Genomic DNA, 23,617 nt, shown 5'->3' with positions numbered 1-23,617 from the left:
AGCCTGAGTTTACCAACAGAAGTAAAGGTATTCTAGCAGGATTCCGCACCTTAACTGCATAGTGTCTAGGAAATGCACTACACGCCACAAAGAAGATCAATCAGAGATATGAAATTGTTACAACACCTAGACACACATACTGCACTGAGGACAGCAAGTCGGTACACACTGAAAAGCTCTTACTTGTGCTTGCAGCCTGTTTGATTTCCTATTAAAGAAACATCAACAGTCTTGAAAGTGAAGAAAGCAACATATTTGAACAAAAACATCCATTTGTTTTGTTACATTATCTAAAAAAACTAAACATATGAGTATATGCAAGTTAAGCTGCTACTATGATTAAATAATTCTGCTCCAGTACCAACGGATAATGTCGGTAAGGAGAAAGCTGAACCCAGGCACATTTTTGAGAAGTTTTACAGCATTGTGGATCAATCCCAATTGTAAATCTTTTTATTTCTAAGTTGTTATTGGAAGTGTTTGAAAGAGAGGTTATTTCTATAGACAAGTTGACTTTCCTCATCTAGTACTTCCCTTCCTGCAATCACGTTCATGAGAAATTGATGGGTGCACTTGCAACTTAATATACCGAGAGACAGGTATAGAATGAGACTCTAAAAGGTCAAAGAGAAAGTAGGTGAAATAAAACTCCCTGGCAGCATTCTACCAAGTGATGCTTCACCTCCCCAGGAACAAATACCTTTACCTTCTAGCCCAACCACAGAGCTGAACATTTCTAAAGGTAGAACAACAAAAACCAAATGGCAAGAAAACCCTAACAAACCAAACACACAAGTCTTCTTTTTTACTTTCCCCTTAGCTGCCGCCTTTCAGTCCTGTCTGGACACTTTACTATGTTTATCTTGCCTTTATCTTGCATCTGTATTTATTTTACTCCATTAGAAAGCATTAAATAAAAATGGTTATCATAATTATTTAATAGTGAACAGTTACCTGGAAATAGTGAATAGTTACCTGAATTTCAGTTACCACTGAAAGCTTACAGGTGGTCCAGAAGATCTGAGGTAATAAATTTCCCTTGCAAGAAAATTTCTGAGGGCTGATCATCAGAAAAAAGTCTAGGCTATGTTTCAAAATGATACAAAATTCTCATAAAATATATTGCTTTAAAGTGACTTGCCTTGTTTGCCCTCTGTTAGGATGCATACATTAGAGTTCATACCTATAAATTACTTCCTTTTATCTCTAAATTTGATTAGTTATTTCCAGATTTATTTTCAGTTGCAATTTTTAACAGGTCCCCTGTTTCCGTGGAGTACAGCCATCATGGGAGAGGTAGAGCAGTAAGCTTTGATATTTAGCACCATGCTCTGTAGCCAGTTTCAGTATGCAATAGTATGCAAAACTGCAGCTTAGAACTGAAACCTTCAGCTGAACCTTGCCACGTTCTGGAGTAGAAAGCATTATTTTAAGCCTTAGGTCTTTTCCAGGTGTATAATTGTTAGAGTAACAAGCATACAAGTCTCAAACATAAGATCTGTATGTCACAGTAACAGCAATGACTTGTAGACAATAAAAAGCAAATTTTAAAAGCTCAGTCCTAGACTGAAGATCTTAAGCTGCACATAATTTTTAACAAAGTGCAATATTTGAAGCACTAAATTCTAGCAATAGTTTCATCTTTCCACTGGTATCAGTCCTACACAAAATTCAGTCCAAATACATTGATTTTCATTTATGTTCATATTCTTCAGAAGCCTTTGATGCTCCCAGCATTGACTTAAAGGAAATAAACAATTATTTCATGTCTGCACACTGGCAATATTCGATAACCTCCTGGGGCTGCATTTGAGTTCAAACTACCATGGAGAAGAAGACAGAAGTCTCAAAGACTTCATACAAGACTGCTCATGCAACAAAGACGTCACTCCCCGTATGATGGAATTACCAAACTTACTGCTACTGACAGTAGCAGCAGCATCTGGGTCCCTGAGCTGTGAGACAAACAAATAATGAACATGACTGTGGAGAAGTTGTTTCCATCTCTTATTACTTCTCTGATTAGAACCCTAATATTAGCTCTGTTAAAATGAATTCTTACCCACATCCAAATCCAAACTCATGAAAGGGCCAAGTGGAATAGCTCCACAAGAATGGCACAAGATGGCCATTTTTTGGAACTGTCCTTCAATCTGCTGCTAAAATAGATTTCTCAGAAGTGAAAAGCAATCATTCAATGAGAAAGATACAGAAGCATCAGGTGTTTTTCTTTTTAATCTTCCCTTACATTTAAATTATATTTTATGCTACATATATTACAAAAAAAACCCCAAACAAACAAACAAAACCGCCACTCTCCTTGAAAGAGATGCAAATATCTACACTTCAAACATACCTCTGTAGTACAGGCTGGATCCTAAGTCTGGCCACAACATTCCCGAGCATACTCCAAAACCAAAGCAAAAAGAAACGATTTGGAACTGTTGATAAGGTACTCTTTCCATAAGGACAGTGGAGACTGCTGCTTGTTGAGAGAATAAGCAGCACCTGACAAGTTCTGTACTAATGAAATACTGAATAGTATTCAAAGAACCATCAGCTCTTCCCTAAGCACATCATCAGAATAAAAAGAAAACTTTCTAGTAATGACAGCTTGCCACTGCAGTCTGGGTCCCACTGTTGTAAGACAAGAGGGATTTCTACTTTCCTGACAATAACCTGGAGTGGCTCCCTTTGAAGAAGGGATGCTCCCTTCTTCAGATGAACAAGGGAAGATTACAGACTCCTAAGAGGTACAGTGAGCTTGGATTAGAGAAAAAATCCAAAGAAAACACTTGCAGAGATCTCAGGGTGAAGAGGAAATTGCACAGAATTTGTCTGGTGTCAGAAGCCATTTCAAGCCCCTAGACTACAAAGCAAAACCATCAAAAAAGTCCTATGAAGAACAGAACAGGGTGAGATTTATTTTATTTTAGCTGCCTCACCCATATAATTTTAAATTACAGCTTTAGAGCTTTGAATATTTTGGGTGTTGTTTGCATGCTCACAACAAAAAAATGCATGTAAAGAGACGGTGCAAAGTGGAAGAGGTCACTTCTTACTAAGCCAGACATTATAAATGAGAACTTCAATGTCAGTGGTCAGAGAGTAGCTCAGACCATGAGTCAGAAAAAAAAAAATTGTCTTTTTTGTGTCTTTGATGGAACAGATTTATATTTTAATAGGCAAAAGCCTGCTTTCAGCTGACTAAAACCATCCTAAAAACTAGACACTTTTCATGATGCCAATTAAGTAAAAAAAAAATCCAACAACAACTCAGGTCAGATGACAGTCAAATTCTTCCCCTCCTTCTAAACCTTCTAGAAAAGAAGAAAGAACAACTAAAACTCGTCTTGATACGACTAACAATGTAGTTTATCAATATGTCTCAAAGAATGGATAGGAAAAATTACAAGATTAAAAAAACTCCAAGAGTAAAAGAGAAACAGGAAACTCAAAATGCCAATTCACTCCATCATGTTGCAATTTTAAAACTAGTATCTCACACATGTTATTGCTTGCTTGACTGGGACCATACTCAACTGCTACACCTGAACATGGGAGAATGAATAAACCATTCTCCATTTTGTAAGGGAAGCTGCTTTGGAATTTAAATAATAATCTTTAAATTGATTCTAAAATTAAACTTGGCCACAATATTTAACAAAAGCAAACCTGGATGTCAAGCTTGTGCTGCCTCACTAATTGCTCCACAGAGCTTCTTTTATTTGCAAGAAAAATATTAGGCTATTGACACAGGTGTCTCTTGGAAATACAGCTTGTGATGACCAGGTCACATTTACCTATTCTTGTAAATATCTTAATTTCTAGTATCTTAAAATCTTTGAACTGGGTATAAGAGTTAAGTAAAATACCATAAGAAATATCTCACAGACAGAAGCCTGGGGTTTTTTTTCTATTTGCATATATATTCTGAATTTGTGTGTACAGCTCAGATTTTAAAACAGAAACCTGCTTTATTTTTAGCAGGGCAGCTTTGAGTCATCTAGTCTAAAATTCTAACACACTTAGATTGTCACAGAAAATCACACTTAGTCTACTTCACAGCAGCATTCCCAGCATAAAGCTCAAATTTACATTATGTATGTAAATTTAAAAACTGTCATTGCTACAGTTTTTTAAATCATGTTAGTTCTTCTGAAAAAAATTATGTGTCATACCTAAAGCCATTATCCAACCATACCAGAAACAGGGCAGCAAAAAGAGAAAATTTTCCTTTGATTCCTGCCAACTTGCTCTTATTTGTGATCCACCAGTTTCAGCTCATTCTAGACCTCTGGATCCTAGAACATGCTCAGTGGAAAACAAGGCGTTCAGGTTCTTACAGAATTACTGCAAAGAATTTTAAAAGTAGATACATCTTCATCAATAGTGAAGGTAACATTTGGAAAGTTTAGAGGGCCATGGACCAGCTTGTAATAAAAAAAATCAAAAAGGTTATGAACCTAACTAAATAGACAGACAAACACTTATTTGAGACTAATTATTTGAGAATAATTTATTTGGTAGAAAACCAAGACTTTTAATGTATTGCAAAGCATACAATTGCTTAAAAAATGCAATCAATGATACAATAACTAAGTTTTAGACATAATTGTAGCATAGTTATATTTCTGCAGTGTTAACTTCTTTGCATTTTGTGTATTTCCAGTCAAAAAAGTTTCGAAAGTAATAGCTGAAAAAACTTCACAATGACTTAAATAGGCAATGCCTAAAGACTTAAAGCATGTGTTACCATCTTATGTCATTTATAAAATGGGAGTGGGGCAGATTATTACAAGCAGCAGTAGTTAGCAACTTTTCACAGCAATTTTAAAAGGTAATGCATGTGACCATGTTATCAAGGTCTGCATTTCACACATGATAACCATTACCAAAATTAATTTGGGGATCAGTTACTGTCATTAGACTAATGCTGAATCTTGGACTACCTCACATTTATATTTAGGTGTATTCATAAAATGAGGATGCAATAATCTGAGATCCAATTCCTTCTCACAGCAGTGCAGGGACCCACAGAGACACAGCTGCACACCAGTGAATGATCCAGATGGATTTCTGTGCATCTCCTAGGGAGGAGGAGCTGATTTCCTGCCTTCTCAGCTAGGTGACTAGCTCTGACTTTTGAGAAGGAACAGATTTCCATAGGAGCGTTTAGTGGTGTTTAACCAGCAGCCCACCAATCTCTTGCCCTCATGCAGGAACAATTCACTGGCTCATGACGTATCTACTGAGCTACCACAGGTGACAGCCTGGTAAATTAAAATAAACCAGCACCTATGCTCTCTCAGTATTCCAGCCTGCAGGCTGCAGCAATTCAGCAGCTGTTACAGAATAAGCTGACCCATTTTGAGATCATAGATGAGAACTGCTGAGGCGACACAAAAGTTAGCTCTTTTCATCTATCACATCCACTGTAGTCTCCATTTGAACACAATGTATTTTAAAAATATCGAAAATGAATACTGACAGTGTTAAACATTAATGTCAACAAGATTCATTTTTCATTTAATAATCATCTACTGTAAACTATGGAATTAATCTACAGTCATGCAGAATTTATTCCACATAAAATGCATGAAAAAGGCAGAAAATCCTAGCTAATCTTAAAGAGTTCCAGTGAGTTCTCAAAAGCTGTTTTTAAAAACCAAAATCCAGGTATTTTATTTACAAACTAAGAATATGAGATCATTGATTTCAGGCTGTATTTTTAAAAGACAAGCTAAGCAACTTAATTGATCCTACAGCTCACTTATACCACTACAACGACAATAAAATAAAGATGTGCTCTTAGGGTTTACAAATAAGTGTCATCACATTAATGCTAACCATTGGCAGAACAAGAGTAAATAATTTTCTTGAATTAGTTTATTTGTCAGACTGTAGTGTCATGAAGAAATTCAGTTGATTTGGGTGCAGTCATTTCACTTCAGTAGCATCTCTAAACTTTGCTCTGCTTACACAGACAGGTATGTAATATAAAGCATGACTTCTATAAGTAAATACCATTCAGTTCCACAAAGTCTGCATCTAACTCCTAAAGATGCTTTAGTAAATCCAAGTAGTCCTCTTGTAAAAAAAAAAAAAAATGGAAAAAATAAAACTGTGTAGAAGCAAACAAGTTCAGTAGTTCAGACATTGTTCAGTTAGTCCTACACAGTTGGTCCTGTGAAGATGGAGGAAGAGTCAAAGAGATCCTCAGGAACAAGACCTTGCATAGCAAGGAGAAGGATGCCAAATGCAGCTATTACAGATAAAGGACTCTTCCTCACTCACAAGAAAAAAAAACCCTCAGTTAAAAGCAGAACACAAACACGGCATTTGAAGTGAGTAACTGCCAGCTTTCGGTACTTTATGGTAACAAGAAATTAAGTGGAGCTGCTGCATATGTTTTTGTGCTTTAACAAATTCAGATTTTGTGCTTTAACAAATTCAAAGGCCATATTTTTTCCCCTTCAAGACTTGTGACCATTCCCAACATGTTGAACAGAACCCTGTCACCCTGATTCTTTAGCTTTCTGCTGATTGTTACATATTTCTACTGGAGATTTTCACACATGTAACATAAACAAGTAGATTGCTTTCTCATCCCTCTCTGTGATGGACTGCTGGTTTGACCACTGGGGTCACAGGGGTGTTCCTCTCATCCCTCAATCCTTGATCAAATTCCAAATCCTATTTAAACCTCAAATCACAATAAACTTCTCTTTCTCTCCTCACTTCTCAGCCTGACAGTAAGTGTCATTTTTTTGTGTCGTGCTTACGACAGAACCCCAGCAAATACTCTGGGACATCTTCTACTACAGCTGAGATGCTAACAGGCCTAATCCATCCAAATATGATTTTGCAGCAAGAAAAATAAAACTGTGAAAAACTCAATGCATATCAATGAGATCAAATTTTACAAAAGTTGTTTGGTTTTTTTTTTTTTCTAAGACCAGATATATATACCAGTAACAAGATAACCTACAGGGATATTTTTATGGGTCAGGGTGTGAGTGAACTGCTAATGGGGTAGTCCTAGGATGAGACTTCCCTACTGGGAATTCATTGCATTATCCTATATACTCTCTTTGAACAAAGTAGCACACAATGCTAGTCACTGCAAAAGCCACTGAATTACAGTCTGAGGATGTGATTGACAATTTGTCCCTTTGAAATCATGCTCAGGATCCTAAAAAAAGCACTACTGTACCTAGTGACAAATCAGTCCTTATCTCTGTGCACTGCTAAGGAGTTTAGGTAAATTCCTCTTCTGATAAACCACTATTACCTCCATCATATCCAAAAGAAAGAGAAAGGTATACTAACTTATAACAGGTCTACAATGTAAGTTAGCAGTAATCAAAAGTAGAAAAGCAGACATACGTCTTCTTGGACTGAGCACCAATCATTGAAGGAGAGGAAAGAATAGTTTTAGGCAACAAACCTCTGGATACATCTAAAAAATGTGTAAGGAACTTATATCAACATACTTAAACTTTCTGAGGGAAGAACAAGATCTCCAGGAACAGTATATTATAAAACTTGCATGGAGTTCTTAGCTAACACCAAGATTGTCAGTGTTTGTGTTAAGGGGGAAAAAAAAATATACTTCCAACAGGAAGCATTCCAGAGATGTGCAGGAAAGCCCTGTAACTTGGCATTTCAGATTTCCAGGGCAATTAACTCCCCACTGTATCACATCACTTAACATTAATTAATTGCTAAAGATGTAGTTATGTAACTTCCTGAGCTGCTAAGGATAAAACAGCTCCCGAGCTCCCAAGGCTTGAGTGGCACGCCAAATTAATATCAGTGAAGCACAGGGATCTACCCTCTGTTCTGAGATAGCCAAATCAAGAACTCATTCTCCTTCCAGTGTCAACTAATGGGAGAAAGTCAAATAAACACCAGTCCAGCCATCAGCCCAATGCTGCATGCAAAGTTTTATAGGGCAAAAGGTTCTGAGAAACTGTCATTCTGCACACAAAAATGTTGGAGAGTTCACGTCATGGCACCTTTGGAACCATGTCCCCTTACTGCAGCTTACTGATACTTCCTGATTTTTGCTTCTTCAGGAGAAACCCCAGCCTGAAATAATTACTGCATTACCTAGAAACAGCTTAATTTTCAGGATAAGCATAAATTAGGGAATATGCTAATTAATATCATTCATATAGCGTGTCTTATAAGTTAAAGGTGGCATTGGCTCAGAGAAAAACAGAATCAAGAATCAATGAAGTTTGAATCCCCTCATGCAGGTGGACATCAGCTGAGAGACAGAGTCCAAATACCTTTGTTGCTTTTGAAAAAACTGAAAATGCTTTTATAACTTCAAAACATAATGTTAACATAGCTAAAGAGGCATATAAGCTGAGTCAAGCAGCAGGCAGCTGAATTGCACACCCAGAAAGAACCAACTGCCACCATTTATATTGTGCCTTCTGATTCCATGTGGGTCACTGGTGTTTGATTGCTCCAGAATATAGAAACAGTTTCTATATATTTAAATGATTTACAATTTTGGATGGATGAATAGAGGCTGCATATGTACACTGAAGCTCACTCAAACACACTGAAGAAGAGAGAGTTTCAAGGTTCTATCTGAATGGATTTAGCAGGAATGTATTGGTACAACTTCTTTTCTGTTTTTCTAAAATATGTCACATCCAGAATCACTTTAAAGATGGTCTTCCTACAATGCTACTGATACTGCTGGCCTGGAACAAGACCTGAAAAAGCAAGTGAATATTCTTCTGGTACATCAGACAGACAAGTTCACGGGACCAGCAGTGAACCATTCAATTCCATGTTAAAGTGATGCACATAAGGACGTTTGACTTGTAATGCTTAACAGTTTCCACCTGCCTCATAACAAAGTCTGTTGTCAAACTGACAATGGTGTAATGGAACTACCTCATTTTCAAGAGGACAGCTTTAGGGACCTGGCATTGCAGAATCTGAAAAACTGCCACAGGCTCTTTGGACCTTCGTTTTCTGACCATCCTGATATTTGCTGAAATTATATTCCCAGATCTGTAAATATACACAGAGTTGTACACAGCTACTCACAGTGTAAAGAAAAAGCCTCACTATTAGCAACCTCAGAAAGTCAGGTCTTCTGGTGCACTGCTGCATCTTTCATCATCTGATCCATAACCACATAAACAATGGATGGGCTTCCTTCACAAACACAAAAAAACCTTGACAAGTTTCCCAGCTTTGTAATCTGGGGGGAAATTTGCTTACATTTTTGCAGAGTTTGTCATTAGGATAAAAAGGTTTAGTTGCTTTTTTGAACTGTCCACGTAGCTCTGAATAAGGCTTTGAAAATCATCTTAGCTAAAGCTGAGTAAAAGGCCTGGCAATTTTCTCTAAGATGTTCCAAAAAAATATAGGCAGCTCTCAATACTACAAAATTTCTCTGACATCTGTACTGATCAGTTTAGGCATTACACCAGTTTCCCAAGCTGCATGTTTTAATTCTGATAAGGAAAGGCTGTCTGCTCTGTAACAAGCAGGGACACATCACTGTGATGTTCAACACAGACTGATTCCTAAACACACATGAATGACAGAACACACTTGAGAGAATAAGTAGCTCAGGAAACTGATGCCACTGGCATGTGGTAGTGTCTGCTGTGACACTATTGACAGGACATTCTCCGCCATACTGGGAATAGCCACTGCTGTATTTCCAGAGAGACAAACTTAAATGACTGTTTTTGCCAGCTCTGAGGAATGTTTTGCTACTCCTTCAGCAAGTACACATCTCATTGATTAGGACTGGTCACACAGAGCATTGAGGACAGGTGTTTAAGAAACCCATTTAACTGGCTAGTAGCATTTAAATTTTAGTAAGGTATAAATAAGAAAAAATTAGCTGTAAGTCCCAGCTCTTTGTCTGGTTTATCTTCTTTCACATGGAACAGGTCTGAGAAGCAGGTATATGCACTTGCAAGACGGCACATGGTGCTGACAGAAGACCACACTGAGAATGCTACCCCAGCATGGCAGAAACATGTGAGACCTGGCAGAGAAAGGATTGTGAGACCTCAGGATTTTTTTTTCTGAAGAGAGGGTAAGGCTATTACCCCTAAGTTCATTAAACCATGCCAAACAAAAAAAAGTTTAGAGACCATTTTTGTACATTTTCTTAAAAGCTGGATTAAACCATCGAAAATATTGGAAACACATGTTTGATGGAGTCATCAGGTCCATATGAGCAGAGCTGTTTAAGGAATGAAAATGAAGCCGCTTAAGGAATATCAAGTGTTTGGCCAAAACTAACTCTGAGGAATTTAACATTTTGGTCCAAATGGTTCAGAAAGCACAAAACCTCCTCTCTGAACAACAAAAAATTACCTATTTACTTTTGGTCAACAGAAAGATACAGAGCTAAATGTTCTTTGCTTCACTAAGTAGGAGGAAAAAGTTGTTTAGGAGACTCATTTGCACTTTCTTGGAGTGATAGTCCAGAAACAGCTTTTGCAGAAAGGCATTTGTTGCAGAAGTGATTTTAAGGATACAATTAAGCAGAACATTTCTAGTTGATGGTATGATTGATCTCACAAAAAATGACAGTTCCTGCGAAGTTGCAGCAACATGAAAAAATTGAGAGTGCTCGGGGTGACCCCTTTGATGGCCTTTCCATTATCTCCGTGCCAGTTATGCATGTTCAATGCACTCTGAGGCCTGCTCCTGTTATGCCTCAACCCAATCTACTGTAGAGAAGTAATCCAGAAATTCTCACAACTGAGGGGAAGATTAAATTCATTAGTTATATGCTCATTTACACAGAATGATAGGAGAGTGAGGAGAAAATCACTAAAGGACTGATGGATCCCTGTATTATGGATCTTGCAGATTACATTCAGTAAGTACTGTTTAGCCAAGGGTACTTCTTGGCAAATAGGTATAAACTTCATTTTAAAAGCAAGGAATCAGTTCCAATGAAGCTATTTATATGCTTACAAGATTATAGCTCATATTGTTTATAAAATACAGTTCTGTGCCTGCAAGTATTCTTCCTAGATAAATTTTTAATTTTACATACTATTTTTGGATTAAGCATGAGGTGACCCAGTAGACAGACATGTTTAATATAAAGTTTGGCTAATTACTCACAAAATAAGTAGTAAAAATTTAAAATACTTCTATGCCTTTAGAGCATACCACTTTTTTTAAACAAGCACAAATCTGTTCATTTTTCAAAGCTAAATTCTCAAACTCATGAGTTCATTAGAATGCTAAAACTCACAATCCCTTTAGATTAACAGAACAAGTTAATTGTAATGGAAGAATGAAAATTTGGATTCATTTACAAGCCCTTGAAATAGAGGCTGACATTCAAAAAAGACATGATGCAAATTCAAAAGTCCAACATAATTTAGTGTATTATTCTCTCTTAATGTTATCCCTCATTTAAAAGTCCTTCCAGTCAACACTTTATTAAGAGTAAATAAAGACGTACTCTAGTTTAAAGCTAAACTTCTTTAAAGTATCTTATGATAGGATGTAGGCTTCTCCCAAAAATGTTGTATAGCTCCGAAATGAAAAGATTACAATTATATGGCAAGAAATAATGCAGAAAGAAAAAGGGAGTTATGATGATTTTCTCAAGTGTGATTATACAAACATTAAATTCCTGAGAATATCTACATGAAAGCTTCCCAAAAATTCTATTTTTCAATTTCCCTTTACCTGCCAGTCCTAGCAATTCAAGTTGAAATGCGTCAAACTACATTCTTCCAAGCTTACATTGCATCAGCAGTAATAAAATTTGTGTAATGAGAATTTCACAATTCTACCAAGGATGAATAAACAATAGAACACAGGACTCCCTAGCTGTTAAGTTAGAACCACAGCAATACTGGAATTTCTAGAATAAAAATAAGCTATTAAGAAATAGGACAAAAACTAAGACAACCCATTCTGAGGAAGAAGATTGTGGCATTCTTTGTACATACTTCCAGAAAAACAAGAAATGTGCTGTTGGTTGCCAAGGTCAAGTAGTTTAAAATCCAAGTTATAAAATTCCATCAAGTTAAACTTGAAATCCAGCACTTGTGTTAGGAAGATAAAACTTCAAAGACTATTTCTTGCAGTTCTAACCTCAGCACTCCAAAAGCAAAAGAAATGCTGATAAAAATCATGTGGATAGAGCCTGGTCAGCAATACTCGCCCTCTCTGCACGTGTAAGCTATTTGCTTTACATACTTTAAAGTCATGAGCCCTATTAAAAGACTCAGAAATTTTTTTCCTTTCCAAATCCATGTCTATTGTTAGATGGGCACAGGCTTAACTAAAATTATGGAAGGAAGCTGAGTAGTAGTAGTAAAACACTGTCTCTATGAATCTGAATTTAGTTTGTTGGCAGAATCATAGAACAATATATTATTTATGAACTGCATGCAGTTACATATATGCATATTTTAAAGATTTAATATAATGGAGCCAATCATTTGGAGAGATTGCAGGAGCTCAGATTAAAGCAAGATGTCACATATCATATTAGATATAAAGCCAAAATTTAATGAGACAAGTAAAGGTCAGAGAAGCACACTGCAGTTTCAATTTGATACCCCTACACTTCTTAAGCATGCATCACAACTTCAAACATACAGCAAAACTGAAAGTTAGCATAAAAGGATAACTCTAATGCCAAGCAAACAAGAAAGTTAAACTTAGGTTTCTACTGCAGAAAATAAAGGACTGCAATTTAGTCATCCTCTTTCATCCTCATTTTCCAAAGTATTATCAAATGATTTTTAGTGATTGATGCCTGATCAATTAAAACTTGATCCAGTAAAGTTATCAACATGTCTTATTGGTGGGTTAAGAAGAAAAAAAAAATCAACTCAACAACTGTGTCTAACAGTAATACAGCACCCTTAGGAGCACGTAACCTGCATTTTTACTGATTATCTGGATTCCATCTCTTTTCTGTATTGTACTGTGGTCAGGAAAGCTCCTTGTTATTCCTTTTACTCTCTTCTCATTCTTTACATTCTGTCTCTACTTTTCCAGTGAGTACTAAAGTCTCAAACGAAAAGATATTTTGATAAGACTTTTCTTTAAGGCCTTACAAGTATCCACGCTGTTGTAGTTAGTCATCTTCGTTTTGCAGGTGAACAAATTAACAAGTAAGAAGGATTAGAGTTGGCAAGAAAAGAAGATTAGTAAGGGACAAACAAGAACGGGACAGTGAGGGAATAGTGAGGATCAGAGCAACACTGGGATTTTTATACTGGTTTTCTCTTTCCATATTACTTAAATTTTCTCTCAGTTCTGTTATTCCTCTCACATTCTGTCTCCACTTTCTTCACTTAATTCTGTCACCATTACTCTCCTAATACAAATTAGTATTTCCAAAGCTTAATTTTCTGTTAATTTAATCTCATTAAGGAATGACTAAGCTGTTGTCTCATTTATTTTATCTTTTCCATTTTTATGCCTGCTACTGTCATTTCTGGAATATATCAATCACTTCCCCCCCAATCCCCTTTCATATCATGAATCAAGCCATGATAATAATGATTCCCTAACTCTTTCCAGGATCAGTTCAAACAACTTTAATATTCCAGAAAACCCGACCATAAACAGCATTAATATTGCCCTTCAATACTTTTACATTGTTCTTGGTACTCCCTTTCACCATTTGCAGGTATTTTTAAGAAATCTTATTGTATTTATAAAATGCTTATATAACACACTTTTAAAGAGTGTGATGTTTCTGTCCCCCTTTGTCATGTACCTTCCATCCTCCCAATGTTTACTCCAACAGTCTTCTGTATTTCTTCTGCAACAGAAGAATTTTTCCTTTGCTCTTCCCTTTCCTTTTACAGAGCTTTCCCTCTAATGTATGATGTGACTCTGCCTCCACATTTCACTTTGTGGAAATATGTCTGCTCCATCGTACATTAGACGCATTTCTACAAAAAAATTCCCCAAACTTTTCTATTGTCCCTCTTATGTCCAGACCTTTCTCTTTTTCTAACCCTGTCCACTGTCTGCTTTAGGCAGTCAACAGGACCAACCTTCAGCTTTCTGATTTTCACGATGCTCTCCAACTATTGTTCAGTCCTGCAGAGTGCCACACACTCTCCTTCTGCTCTGCTGCAAGACAACATTGAAAAAATACCAAGATTCCCTTCCATACCTTACCAGCCAAATTCTTCCTTCACGGCTGCACTTCACATCTCTCCTTTCTGTTAACATGCTAGAAAAAAACCCCATAAAATCTAACTCTACTCTTCACAGCTTAACTGCAATTTTGGTTAATTCTTTGTAAACTTCTAAAATCTTCACTTCCTTTATAGTTGATGCTGCTTTAAATTTTAGCTCCAAACCCCATGATTTAAGCTTCATTTTCTTCCCAGTTTTCTTTGTAATTCAGAACTTCTTCCTATTGCCTCTTTCTGTGATTACCGTCTCAAATTTTTCACACATGACAAATACAGTATTTCTAAGACTTTTTTTTTTAAGAAATTGGCTTACCCTGCTCAGAAACAGAGCATTTCCTGAGTAGATGATGCTACCTTTGCAGGTACAAAGGAAATACCTAAAATATATGAGCACATGTAACAGATGATGATATGCTCATACACCATGGGCAGATGATCACCAGATGATCACCAAACACCATCTCTGACAGGTTCATTTTCCCTTTTTAAACACATTATATACTCTAAAGTTTTTCCATCCATTGCCTTTGGGTATTTTTGTTTCAACATAGTGCTGGTTTTCTGACCCTTAAAGAGGGTCTATCTGAAACAAGCAATTCCATAACCTCGAGTTGCCTCCTAAGTTTTTCCTTTTTTAATCTGATCATTTTTTTCAGTTGCACTTTTCCTATTACTCTCCTTAGTAAAATACTCTTCCCACTCAGACTCAACTTTTAAAATAGCAATTTGCCAGACTTCAGGGCCCATTTGTTCATTTCCAACCATTCTACTCAGATGCATTTCACTGTAGTCAGGCTTCCAAGGATGCCTTTCTTTAACTTGTCATTACTTCTCACTAACTTTTAAACAGTTGGAGAAAACTTTTTTAGGCTTTATCTCTCATTTTATATCACACTGTTTCAAGCTTTTCCCATAATGTTGAGAAATTAATAAGAGCTGTATTCTTAGGATTTCTTCCCTGCATCTTCTCACACAGAATCCACATTCACTCCGAGTGTGGCTACTTTGACACCCTGACACTCCCTTACTTCTTACCAGATAAGCTTCCTGAAATAGTGTTTATTTCTCCCATTACTTTCAACAAATTAATACATATTTAAGTTGGCTCTCTCTAAGGTTACTTACACACTCCTTCTCTCCAGTAAGCCGATAAATATTGCTGCAAAAACTCTTCTGGAATTTCTAATTTAAATTTTGGTTTACATTTCAACCACTTTTTTTCTAATCTTGCATTTTCTTTCTTCTGCTAAAGCTTACAGAATAACAGCTTCTTTCAAGATTTCCAGAATTCACTTTCTTTTCACTCTCCCATCTCTCTTTTTCAAGTCTTACAGTGATGTTATGTTATTCATGCACAACTGTTTAAGTTTCAATCGTATTTGAAACAGAAACTAGGAGATGACAAACCTTCTGGAGACAAATACAATTCCAGATGGCAACTGGAGCTGAATGAGGCTCCCAGCTCTGAGCCAAGACAAAGGAAAAGTTCACTGACAAAACCTGATCAGTGTAAGAAAAGCGCATTGACACAGAAATACCTACATTTCACTGATTTAAATTTCATCTATTTCCTTGACTCTATATGGGTTCTCTGGACTTCACTGGATAATGATTGAACAATACCTAGACTGGTAGATTAATGACAGCTGAAGAATGAAACACAGTTTAGTAATAAATTATCTAATGCCAGAGAGGTCACTTCAAGGAGAAATGGAATTATAATCCTGGGTTCTTTGAACACTTAAAGTTTAGAAACTCTAACTCTACCATGTACATTTGCTTCTAAACCTCCACAATCTAAATGCAGCATCAGAAGCAGAATTTCATGTCTCTTGACTAATAAAGAGTTCCAGAACTCCCTCCAAAAGGTTCACCTCTAATCAGCTGTCATGAGATGTCACCTTTACACCATCACCATAGGTCAAGCAACAATGATAACTGACAGAAAATTATTTCGATAACTTGAGCTCCATGATGAAGATTTTTTAAAAGTATCAGAAGCAAAAACTTGGCTTGACCCCATGGTTAAAGAAAAGCTCAGAAAGATGACTATATTTTAAAAACAACCATTTCAGAATGACAATGCTATATACATTAAAACATATACAACTTTTTTTCTAAATTCCAAAATATTTTCAAGGCATTTGGTGTTTTAGAAAATGAAAACTTTAGTAAAGGAGCAACAACTATTTCATAGAAAGTCATAATTATGACATTTTTTTCCCTTTTATGGGGGGGACGACAATCTTTATTATATTACAATTTTATTTCTTCCAAATGTGCATTTAATGCTATCTGGCAGTGAGTTTTAATTATATAGAGATCCTCAAAGTTAATATGCCAGGATCATTAACAAGAAGGTTCTAAGAACCATTTCTGTATTTTTTAACAGAATTTTTACATCTCTTATAATATGAAAATATGCCCACAGGTATATGCTTGAAAGTGTTGTGATGAAAAGCATACTTTAGTTAAAGAAAACCTAATATACCTGAAACCAAATTCATCATTACTGTTGTTCATCATACCCATAGCCAGAAACATTCCTGTTGTATAAAAGAAAGTTTTATGTTTCTGTCTTTTATGGACAAACTTTGAAGTTCTTACAGGATAAATGTGGTTAGAATCACAGAACAATGCAGGCTAGACAGGACCTCTGCAGTTCTCCAGTCCAACACACCAGTCAAAGCAGAGAAAGCCTCAAATTTAGATCTGCCTGCCCAAAGGACTCATCCTGGTACCTTATGAAAATCTCCAAGCACAGAGACTCAACAGCTTCACTGTTTATCACTGTCATTGTGACTTTTCTCAGTGTAAGACTCCTAACTGCAGCTAGTGACCTCGTCCTCGCCTCTTCTCCTAGCAGCACATATCTCTGACAAAAGCTTTTCACTCCTGGTACACCGGAGCTGTAGCTCTAACCTCAGCAGAACACTTGTGAAAGGACTAAAGAGCACAACTACAAAACAAGTCACATACATCACTATCAGCATAGGCTGAGCAACGGGATCACAAGTAGCCACTCTGCAGCGCTCGTGAAGAAACAGACAACAGAGAGCAGATTCAAACACAACACTTGAAATTATCAATAATTCTTTGCTAAGGAAGAACAAACCTGGGCAACTTTAACGGAATTTTGAGTGGAACCACCAGCATGATACTCTACTTTGAACTTTTTCACAAGTTCTTCGAATCTGTTAAGAAAATAGAGAAAAAAGTTAAACATTGCAATTATTTTTTTCCAAAACAAGTCATGAAGATTAGAAGGAGATGACATCACATTACTTGAAAACAAGAAATTCACACACATCGACTGTTACACATAATGCAAGCTGGAAACATTCATTTAGAGTTTGTCCAAATCACTATACAAAGTGTGACATCCAACTGAACTCTTCACCTAAAAGTTGCAAGTGAACAGTCAGGGGGCACAGAAATAATCTGGAGCAGAAGCTCGACTGCAATGAACTGTTAGATTGGTAAAATATATGCTTGAAGAAAAAAATAACATAAATGAAGATATTCAAATTGTTATTCCACCTCATTAAATTTTACATTCTGTTTCTGGCTTAAGAGAGAAAATTGAGGAGATCTGGTGCCTAGTTCAAAATTAACCAAAACAACAGTGTTATATTTTGAGATTTCATATAAAACAGTATATTTTGACAGGTGAAAAATTTTGATGAACAAATCTAGCAGTATGTGAGAAAACTTGGTAACAGAAAAAATGTCTTCAGGTGAACTTTCAAACCCTTCAAGCCATACTACTATGAAAATACAGAATTCTGTGTCAACATTCAGTAGTATATTAGGTTTGAGTACTAAAACAAATATTTGAACTTTTAACTGAAGTATCTACCCTCATATTTCAGCTCACACTCTCTGGTTAAGACTCAGTGACTGTAAGGCGCTGTTGGCTGTCTAGGCTGTGTTACAGCTCTGATCAGAGGGTACAACCACTCAAGAACAGTCTGCTCTGCTCCCTGGTCACAGCTCTAGAACAGGGAACTGGAATGAGGGAGCTACGGAGACTGCAGGGAGCCTATGCACAAATGCTGCATCATGCCTTTAAATTCCAAGCACACTTGGAAATGAGTGGATTAAACAGCAGGATTTGCAACCTCAGAAGATGATAGATGGTAGACTTGCCTTCAGGCAAGTCAAAATGTTTACCGTAAACTCTGTTTGCAGATTTGAGGTTCAAAATTACCTCCATTTACCTTGAATGCCTATTAACTTTACCTTCAACAAACGAAGCTTGTCTAGTTAGATGTATTCCAATATATTTTATTGTGTTTATCTTCAGCATCTTTTTAAGGAGTACACACCATTATTTCAGTCACAGTGCAAGTTGAATGCAATCTACCAACACTACTCTTTCTCTCCTGCTCACAACACCCATCTTCTTACACCATCTGAACAACAGCTTTGGGGATAGATTTCTCAAATAATGACTTGTTTGTTTTAAAGGGTTTTATTTTCAATACGATCTTATTAATAAAAGCACTTTTCTTTCTGCAGTACTTTCCCTTTAAAGTGTTTGAATAATGATCTACTTACCCCTAGCAAACTACCAATGGGCAGACAATTAGAAAGAATCAAGAACTAAATTACTACATATGCTTTTCACAGTTATCCACACTACTAATTATCCACCAGTTCTAAGTCAAGCAATTGAAACCTTTAATGATAGCAAGTAGCTGAAAGTGGGAAAAAATAACAAAACCCAACAGGTCTCTTAACAATTGCTTTGCAAGCAAAGACAAACCGTCATGAACCAATTAAGTATTTTGGCAATATTTCTTCTTTAATTTAATTGACATTTTGCCTTTTCACTCAATTTGAGTATGTACTGTACAAGTCACATGGTTGTTTTTGTATTCTTGTATATCTATAAGCGTGCAAGTTGATATCTTCATTCTTTTATCTAAAAGAACTTCAAAAAGTTCTCATATCCGCATTATTTAATGGCACATTAAACCTCATAAACACAGTATACTTCAGTTGAGCACCTATGTAAGCAGCTCTGTGTCTAGGCAAGTATGTGCTTAAATAATTATCTTGTAGTTCAAATGAAGAATAAAATAGCCGCTATCTGAATTTGGAGTAAAAAAATCAGAAATTGGCATAAAATACCACCATAAAAATTTCAAGGTGACAACTATGTAATCTAATAAATAATCTGAACAAATTACTTTACAATTACTTAATACAATAAAACAAATTACGGTTATACTATTTCAGATTGAACATAAAAAACATATAACTCCTTTTCTTTAAATTAAGATGGTGAATTTAACATCTGCAACTATCTGTTATATAAAACATAATGAGTTCATACAGCTGCAAGAAAAGTAAATTTTGCTGGTCATTTTCCATGACACATCAGAAGGACTATATAAATTCTATTGCTTTATCCATGAGCGACTGAATTGCATCAAGAATGACCTCAAAATTGAGACTGCTCATAGTTTTTTCTCTCAAGATGAACAGTCAGATGGACATTTTTCCGAATGTCGGCAGATGGCACAGGCGGCATGGGAACAGACTTTGTCACTGTTGCTGCCTGCCTGACCTGCAAAGAGACGACTCATTCCAGCACCCCTCAGAAACACCAAGCTTGCTTTTAGAAAACACTCCCCTTGAAGGAAAGAACTTCAACTGCAGAAACTGCTCCAAGGCTGGGGAATGCTGAACAGAGCTGCTGTGTGTGCTTCAGAACTAAGCTGTTATCACACTTAGGATAATTCAAGAAAATTAGAACCTTATGAGCACAACCGAGTATTATTTTTGTTTCACGTTCTGTAGTCGCTGGTTTTTCTGAGTATCTCTAAGGCTGTTCTGTATCTGAGAACCATGACCCTTTTCCTGACCTAGCAACATACCATTACCTTAAATAACAAAATAATAAATCCCACAATCGGCACCATATAAAGGGGCCCCTATTTTTAGTACCATGAATTTGTCCACCACATTAAAGCATATTTTAACAAAAATAAGTTTGCATTTGCAGCAGCATATGTTTTCAGCTGTGATACTGCTGATCACCTCTAGCACTGACCAAAGGGGATATGTTAATGTTTTACTCAGTTACAGTAAAGGCAATAACACTTCTGTCAGTTGCTTTTTTTTCCCCTTCTTCAAAAGAGAATGTACTCCTAATTGAACTTGATACTGAAAGGTGAGGCTGTTCACTTCTGACTAGCCTCACTTCTGACAGAATTAATGGCTATTAAAAAAAATTATAAGGTGGGAGTAGAAGAAGCTATTACACAAAAGAACACAAAAAAAGAATGAGAATATAATGTTTGGTTTGGGGATTTTTTTTCAAAATACACCTCCTTCCTTTACAAGAGGTGGAGGCTGAGTTTTAGAAGGCACAGACACTTCTTACATATGCCCTACCATTACCTCAAACTGGAGACAGCTGTTAGAATTTCCTCCCAGTAAATTTCGACCACTGCTGACAATTTCAGCACCCTGTTTGACTCTCAGACCATTCAGTCACTTTCTCTGTGTGCTCTTACCCAACTATGTGTAAACCTTACACTATTCTTTCTCATAGCACCTCTTAAAAAGCATGATTTACTATATTGTAGAGAAAAATGCACTCACTGTAATATCTAATCCCTTCAGACAGCTGCAAAGATCATCTGTGTCAGCTGCCCCTCTGACCAGCTCCTGCCTCTCACAGTCCCTTCTCAGTCAATGCAAGCACAATTCACTTCTCTGCATTTTCAAGGCCCTGCAGTGTTATGCACTGAGCATACCACCCTTCATTCGGTACATTCAGATTTACAACAGCCTCTGGGCACAAAGCTGTCAACAAAAATAGCTTTTCTCTCACTAACCCATGATATCATCCAATGTCCAGTTACTAGAATTTTCTATGACTATTAGCAAAACTACTTTAAATCTTCCTTCAAACTATCTTTCACCATAATGTCATAAAAAAGTCATCAGCAAGGCTGTGTGATTTCCCGAGGCTACACTCCAGCCTAATAACTGGCAATCCTCTCGTGGATCAATACCCGTCTCTCCTAACTTGCTTTATACACAGAATCTGAGGGGTTTGGAGCTGGGACTGTCTTCTTGTTACACAGCAACAGATACACTGGTGTATGGCTCACCATGGTTCCAAAAATCAAACTGGCAAGAAAAATAAGCACATAAAACATTCCCTACAACCAAAAGCAGGCAACATAAGGCAGTGGAGTTACACTACAGAAAATTAAAGGAATTCAAGTAATGCTGTTAAGTTTTATGACATAATTTAGATTAAACTAAAAAAAAAACCCTTTTTGAAAAGTAAAATGGTCACAGAATACCTGTCTTACACTGAAAGTGCACCAGAAAAAAACATTCCTGATGCATATGCCAGAAACTACTTACCTGCAAGAAATAGAGAACAGTAATCTCTTGTTTTTCAGCAGGGTATGTTGCCCTGGATATCTTTTGATATATCTGCTTGTTACCTAAGATGTACTCAATAGCACACATCAGCAGGAGCTACACACAAAAAATCACCTGCCAAAAGCACTAGAGAGGAGAGAAAACTAATTTTTGCCCTTTTGAATGCCAGATAACCAGATAATGACAGCCCAAACATAAGACAAAAATCAGGCTCTTTCATATAACAATATTAAAGTATTTTCAGTGGATTGTACATTTTGTTTGGTGTTTTAAAAATCTTCAAAATCACTAAGGTGCAACATGCCTTTTAAATAATCAATAAAAGGTTGCGAGCTGCGCCTAAGTCTATAACTCTTTTTTCTTTAAAGCTATGTTGGGGCTGGGGATGCAGCCATTGTTGATACCTCTAAGAGAGGGAAGTAGACATGGATTTGGTATTCTTTAAGGTATTAGATGAATTTTAATTAGATTTTAATTAAAAACCATAATTAATGGTGATTCTGACGCCTTTGCCAGCTATTTATTTTTACTGGCAAGAAGCAGTCATATTAAGACATAGCAATAGCTTTAAATGTTCAGTTGTGAGGAGAACCAGACTAATACGCTGACAGTTAGATGTTTGATCCTTTTAATTGCTTTTTAAAAAAAATCTACTTAAATCTTCAAATTAAGTACCCTGTGTCCAATTGCCTATGAAATCACTCCATAAATTTAAAAAAAAAAGAAACTATGTAAGAGAGCAAGAATCATATTTTACAACCTGTTTTGATCATACTAAGAGCTCAGTGAAACTACAAGAACAGCACCAAATATTATTTCAATTTTTAAGGAAACCCTCAAGGAATAAACCAACACAAACAACGAAATAACGCCAAACCTGCATCCTGATTGTTTTGCAGGGCATGGCAGAAGTAGTTATGCATACATCTGGACAAGCCTGTCATCTGTCACATTCTCAGTTTCATCACAGCCTGGGCCAGTGCCAGAACAATGCAGGCAGCCACACCGCCAGGCAGATGGGGCACATGTTGTTGAAAGACAACCTTCTCTGGTCAGTGTTAGCAGGCAAGCTGAAGCCCTCATCATTTCATCCTAAAAAAAATCTAATTTACATTTAAGGAAAATGTCTAGTCTTGAGACTCAAACATGATAATTAAATCAGAGAGTATTATTTTTTTAAACAGAAGTAGAAGGGAGAATACTTTAGAACTAATTCTGTGGATAGAAAGAAAAGCCATTCATATTTTTTAACTCTAAATAGTGTACCTAATTTCTCTACCTAAATCATACAACTCAGTGTTCAAAGTTCAAACCCTAGAAAGGACAGTTACATACATGAACAATTTCATCCCTACTCTTTGAAATACAAGGAAATAAGATTGAGATACAGATATAATTGGTTGCTCTTACTTAAAATTGAACCTGAAAGAACAAAAATCCCTGTTTGAAATGAAGCACAATCACAGAGGTACATGAGAAAACTTCATAACAGCTGCTTGGCAATGACTGACTTTATGCAGGGCTAGTTCTTCTTATTAGCTTGGCACAGAATTAAAGAGCTTGGGAATGGGTGAGGGAGTAAAGGGGAAGAACGAAGCATGCTACGAAGGAAGTATTGCAGACAGGTTAGCACCACAGACATCTAACACAACAGAAAGCTAAATTTGTTAGGAATAGGAATGCCACAATTGAATAGAGCGGATCATCATATTTTTCTCCGTTATTTACTAAAGTTCACAGAACGGTGACTCTTCATGGAAGCATTTACTGCTGCAAACTAGAATTTCACATGAAGTATTTTCCTAATCACCTCATCCAAACAAACACCAAATGAAAAAAGCCAGTAATTCCAACCAGGTTAGGATTATGAGTACCAAATGTTAATATATGAAAGAAGAAAAAAAAATGCATAGGCAAATTGCAAGATTCATAGCTTTGAAATATTTTACCACAAATGTTAGTGAGGTTGAAAAAAATGCACTTAAATGTCAGTTTGATAAAAGCCAAAAGAACAT

General features: G+C 36.4%; 1 protein-coding gene across 2 annotated transcripts in view; it reads right to left on the bottom strand.

Moving 5' to 3' along the window:
• Positions 1-23,617, bottom strand: part of ADK (adenosine kinase) — a 273,346-nt gene that overhangs the window by 184,788 nt on the left and 64,941 nt on the right. For both annotated transcript variants that reach the window (XM_066324073.1, XM_066324072.1), the window contains exon 4: positions 17,305-17,383. In XM_066324073.1, the coding sequence (XP_066180170.1) occupies positions 17,305-17,383 (79 nt within the window). The remainder of the gene's footprint in view (positions 1-17,304; positions 17,384-23,617) is intronic.

Source organism: Sylvia atricapilla, chromosome 8, assembly GCF_009819655.1.
Source record: "Sylvia atricapilla isolate bSylAtr1 chromosome 8, bSylAtr1.pri, whole genome shotgun sequence".
In the NCBI taxonomy this organism is placed as follows: domain Eukaryota; kingdom Metazoa; phylum Chordata; class Aves; order Passeriformes; family Sylviidae; genus Sylvia; species Sylvia atricapilla.
This window is presented reverse-complemented; position numbering and strand designations above follow the sequence as displayed.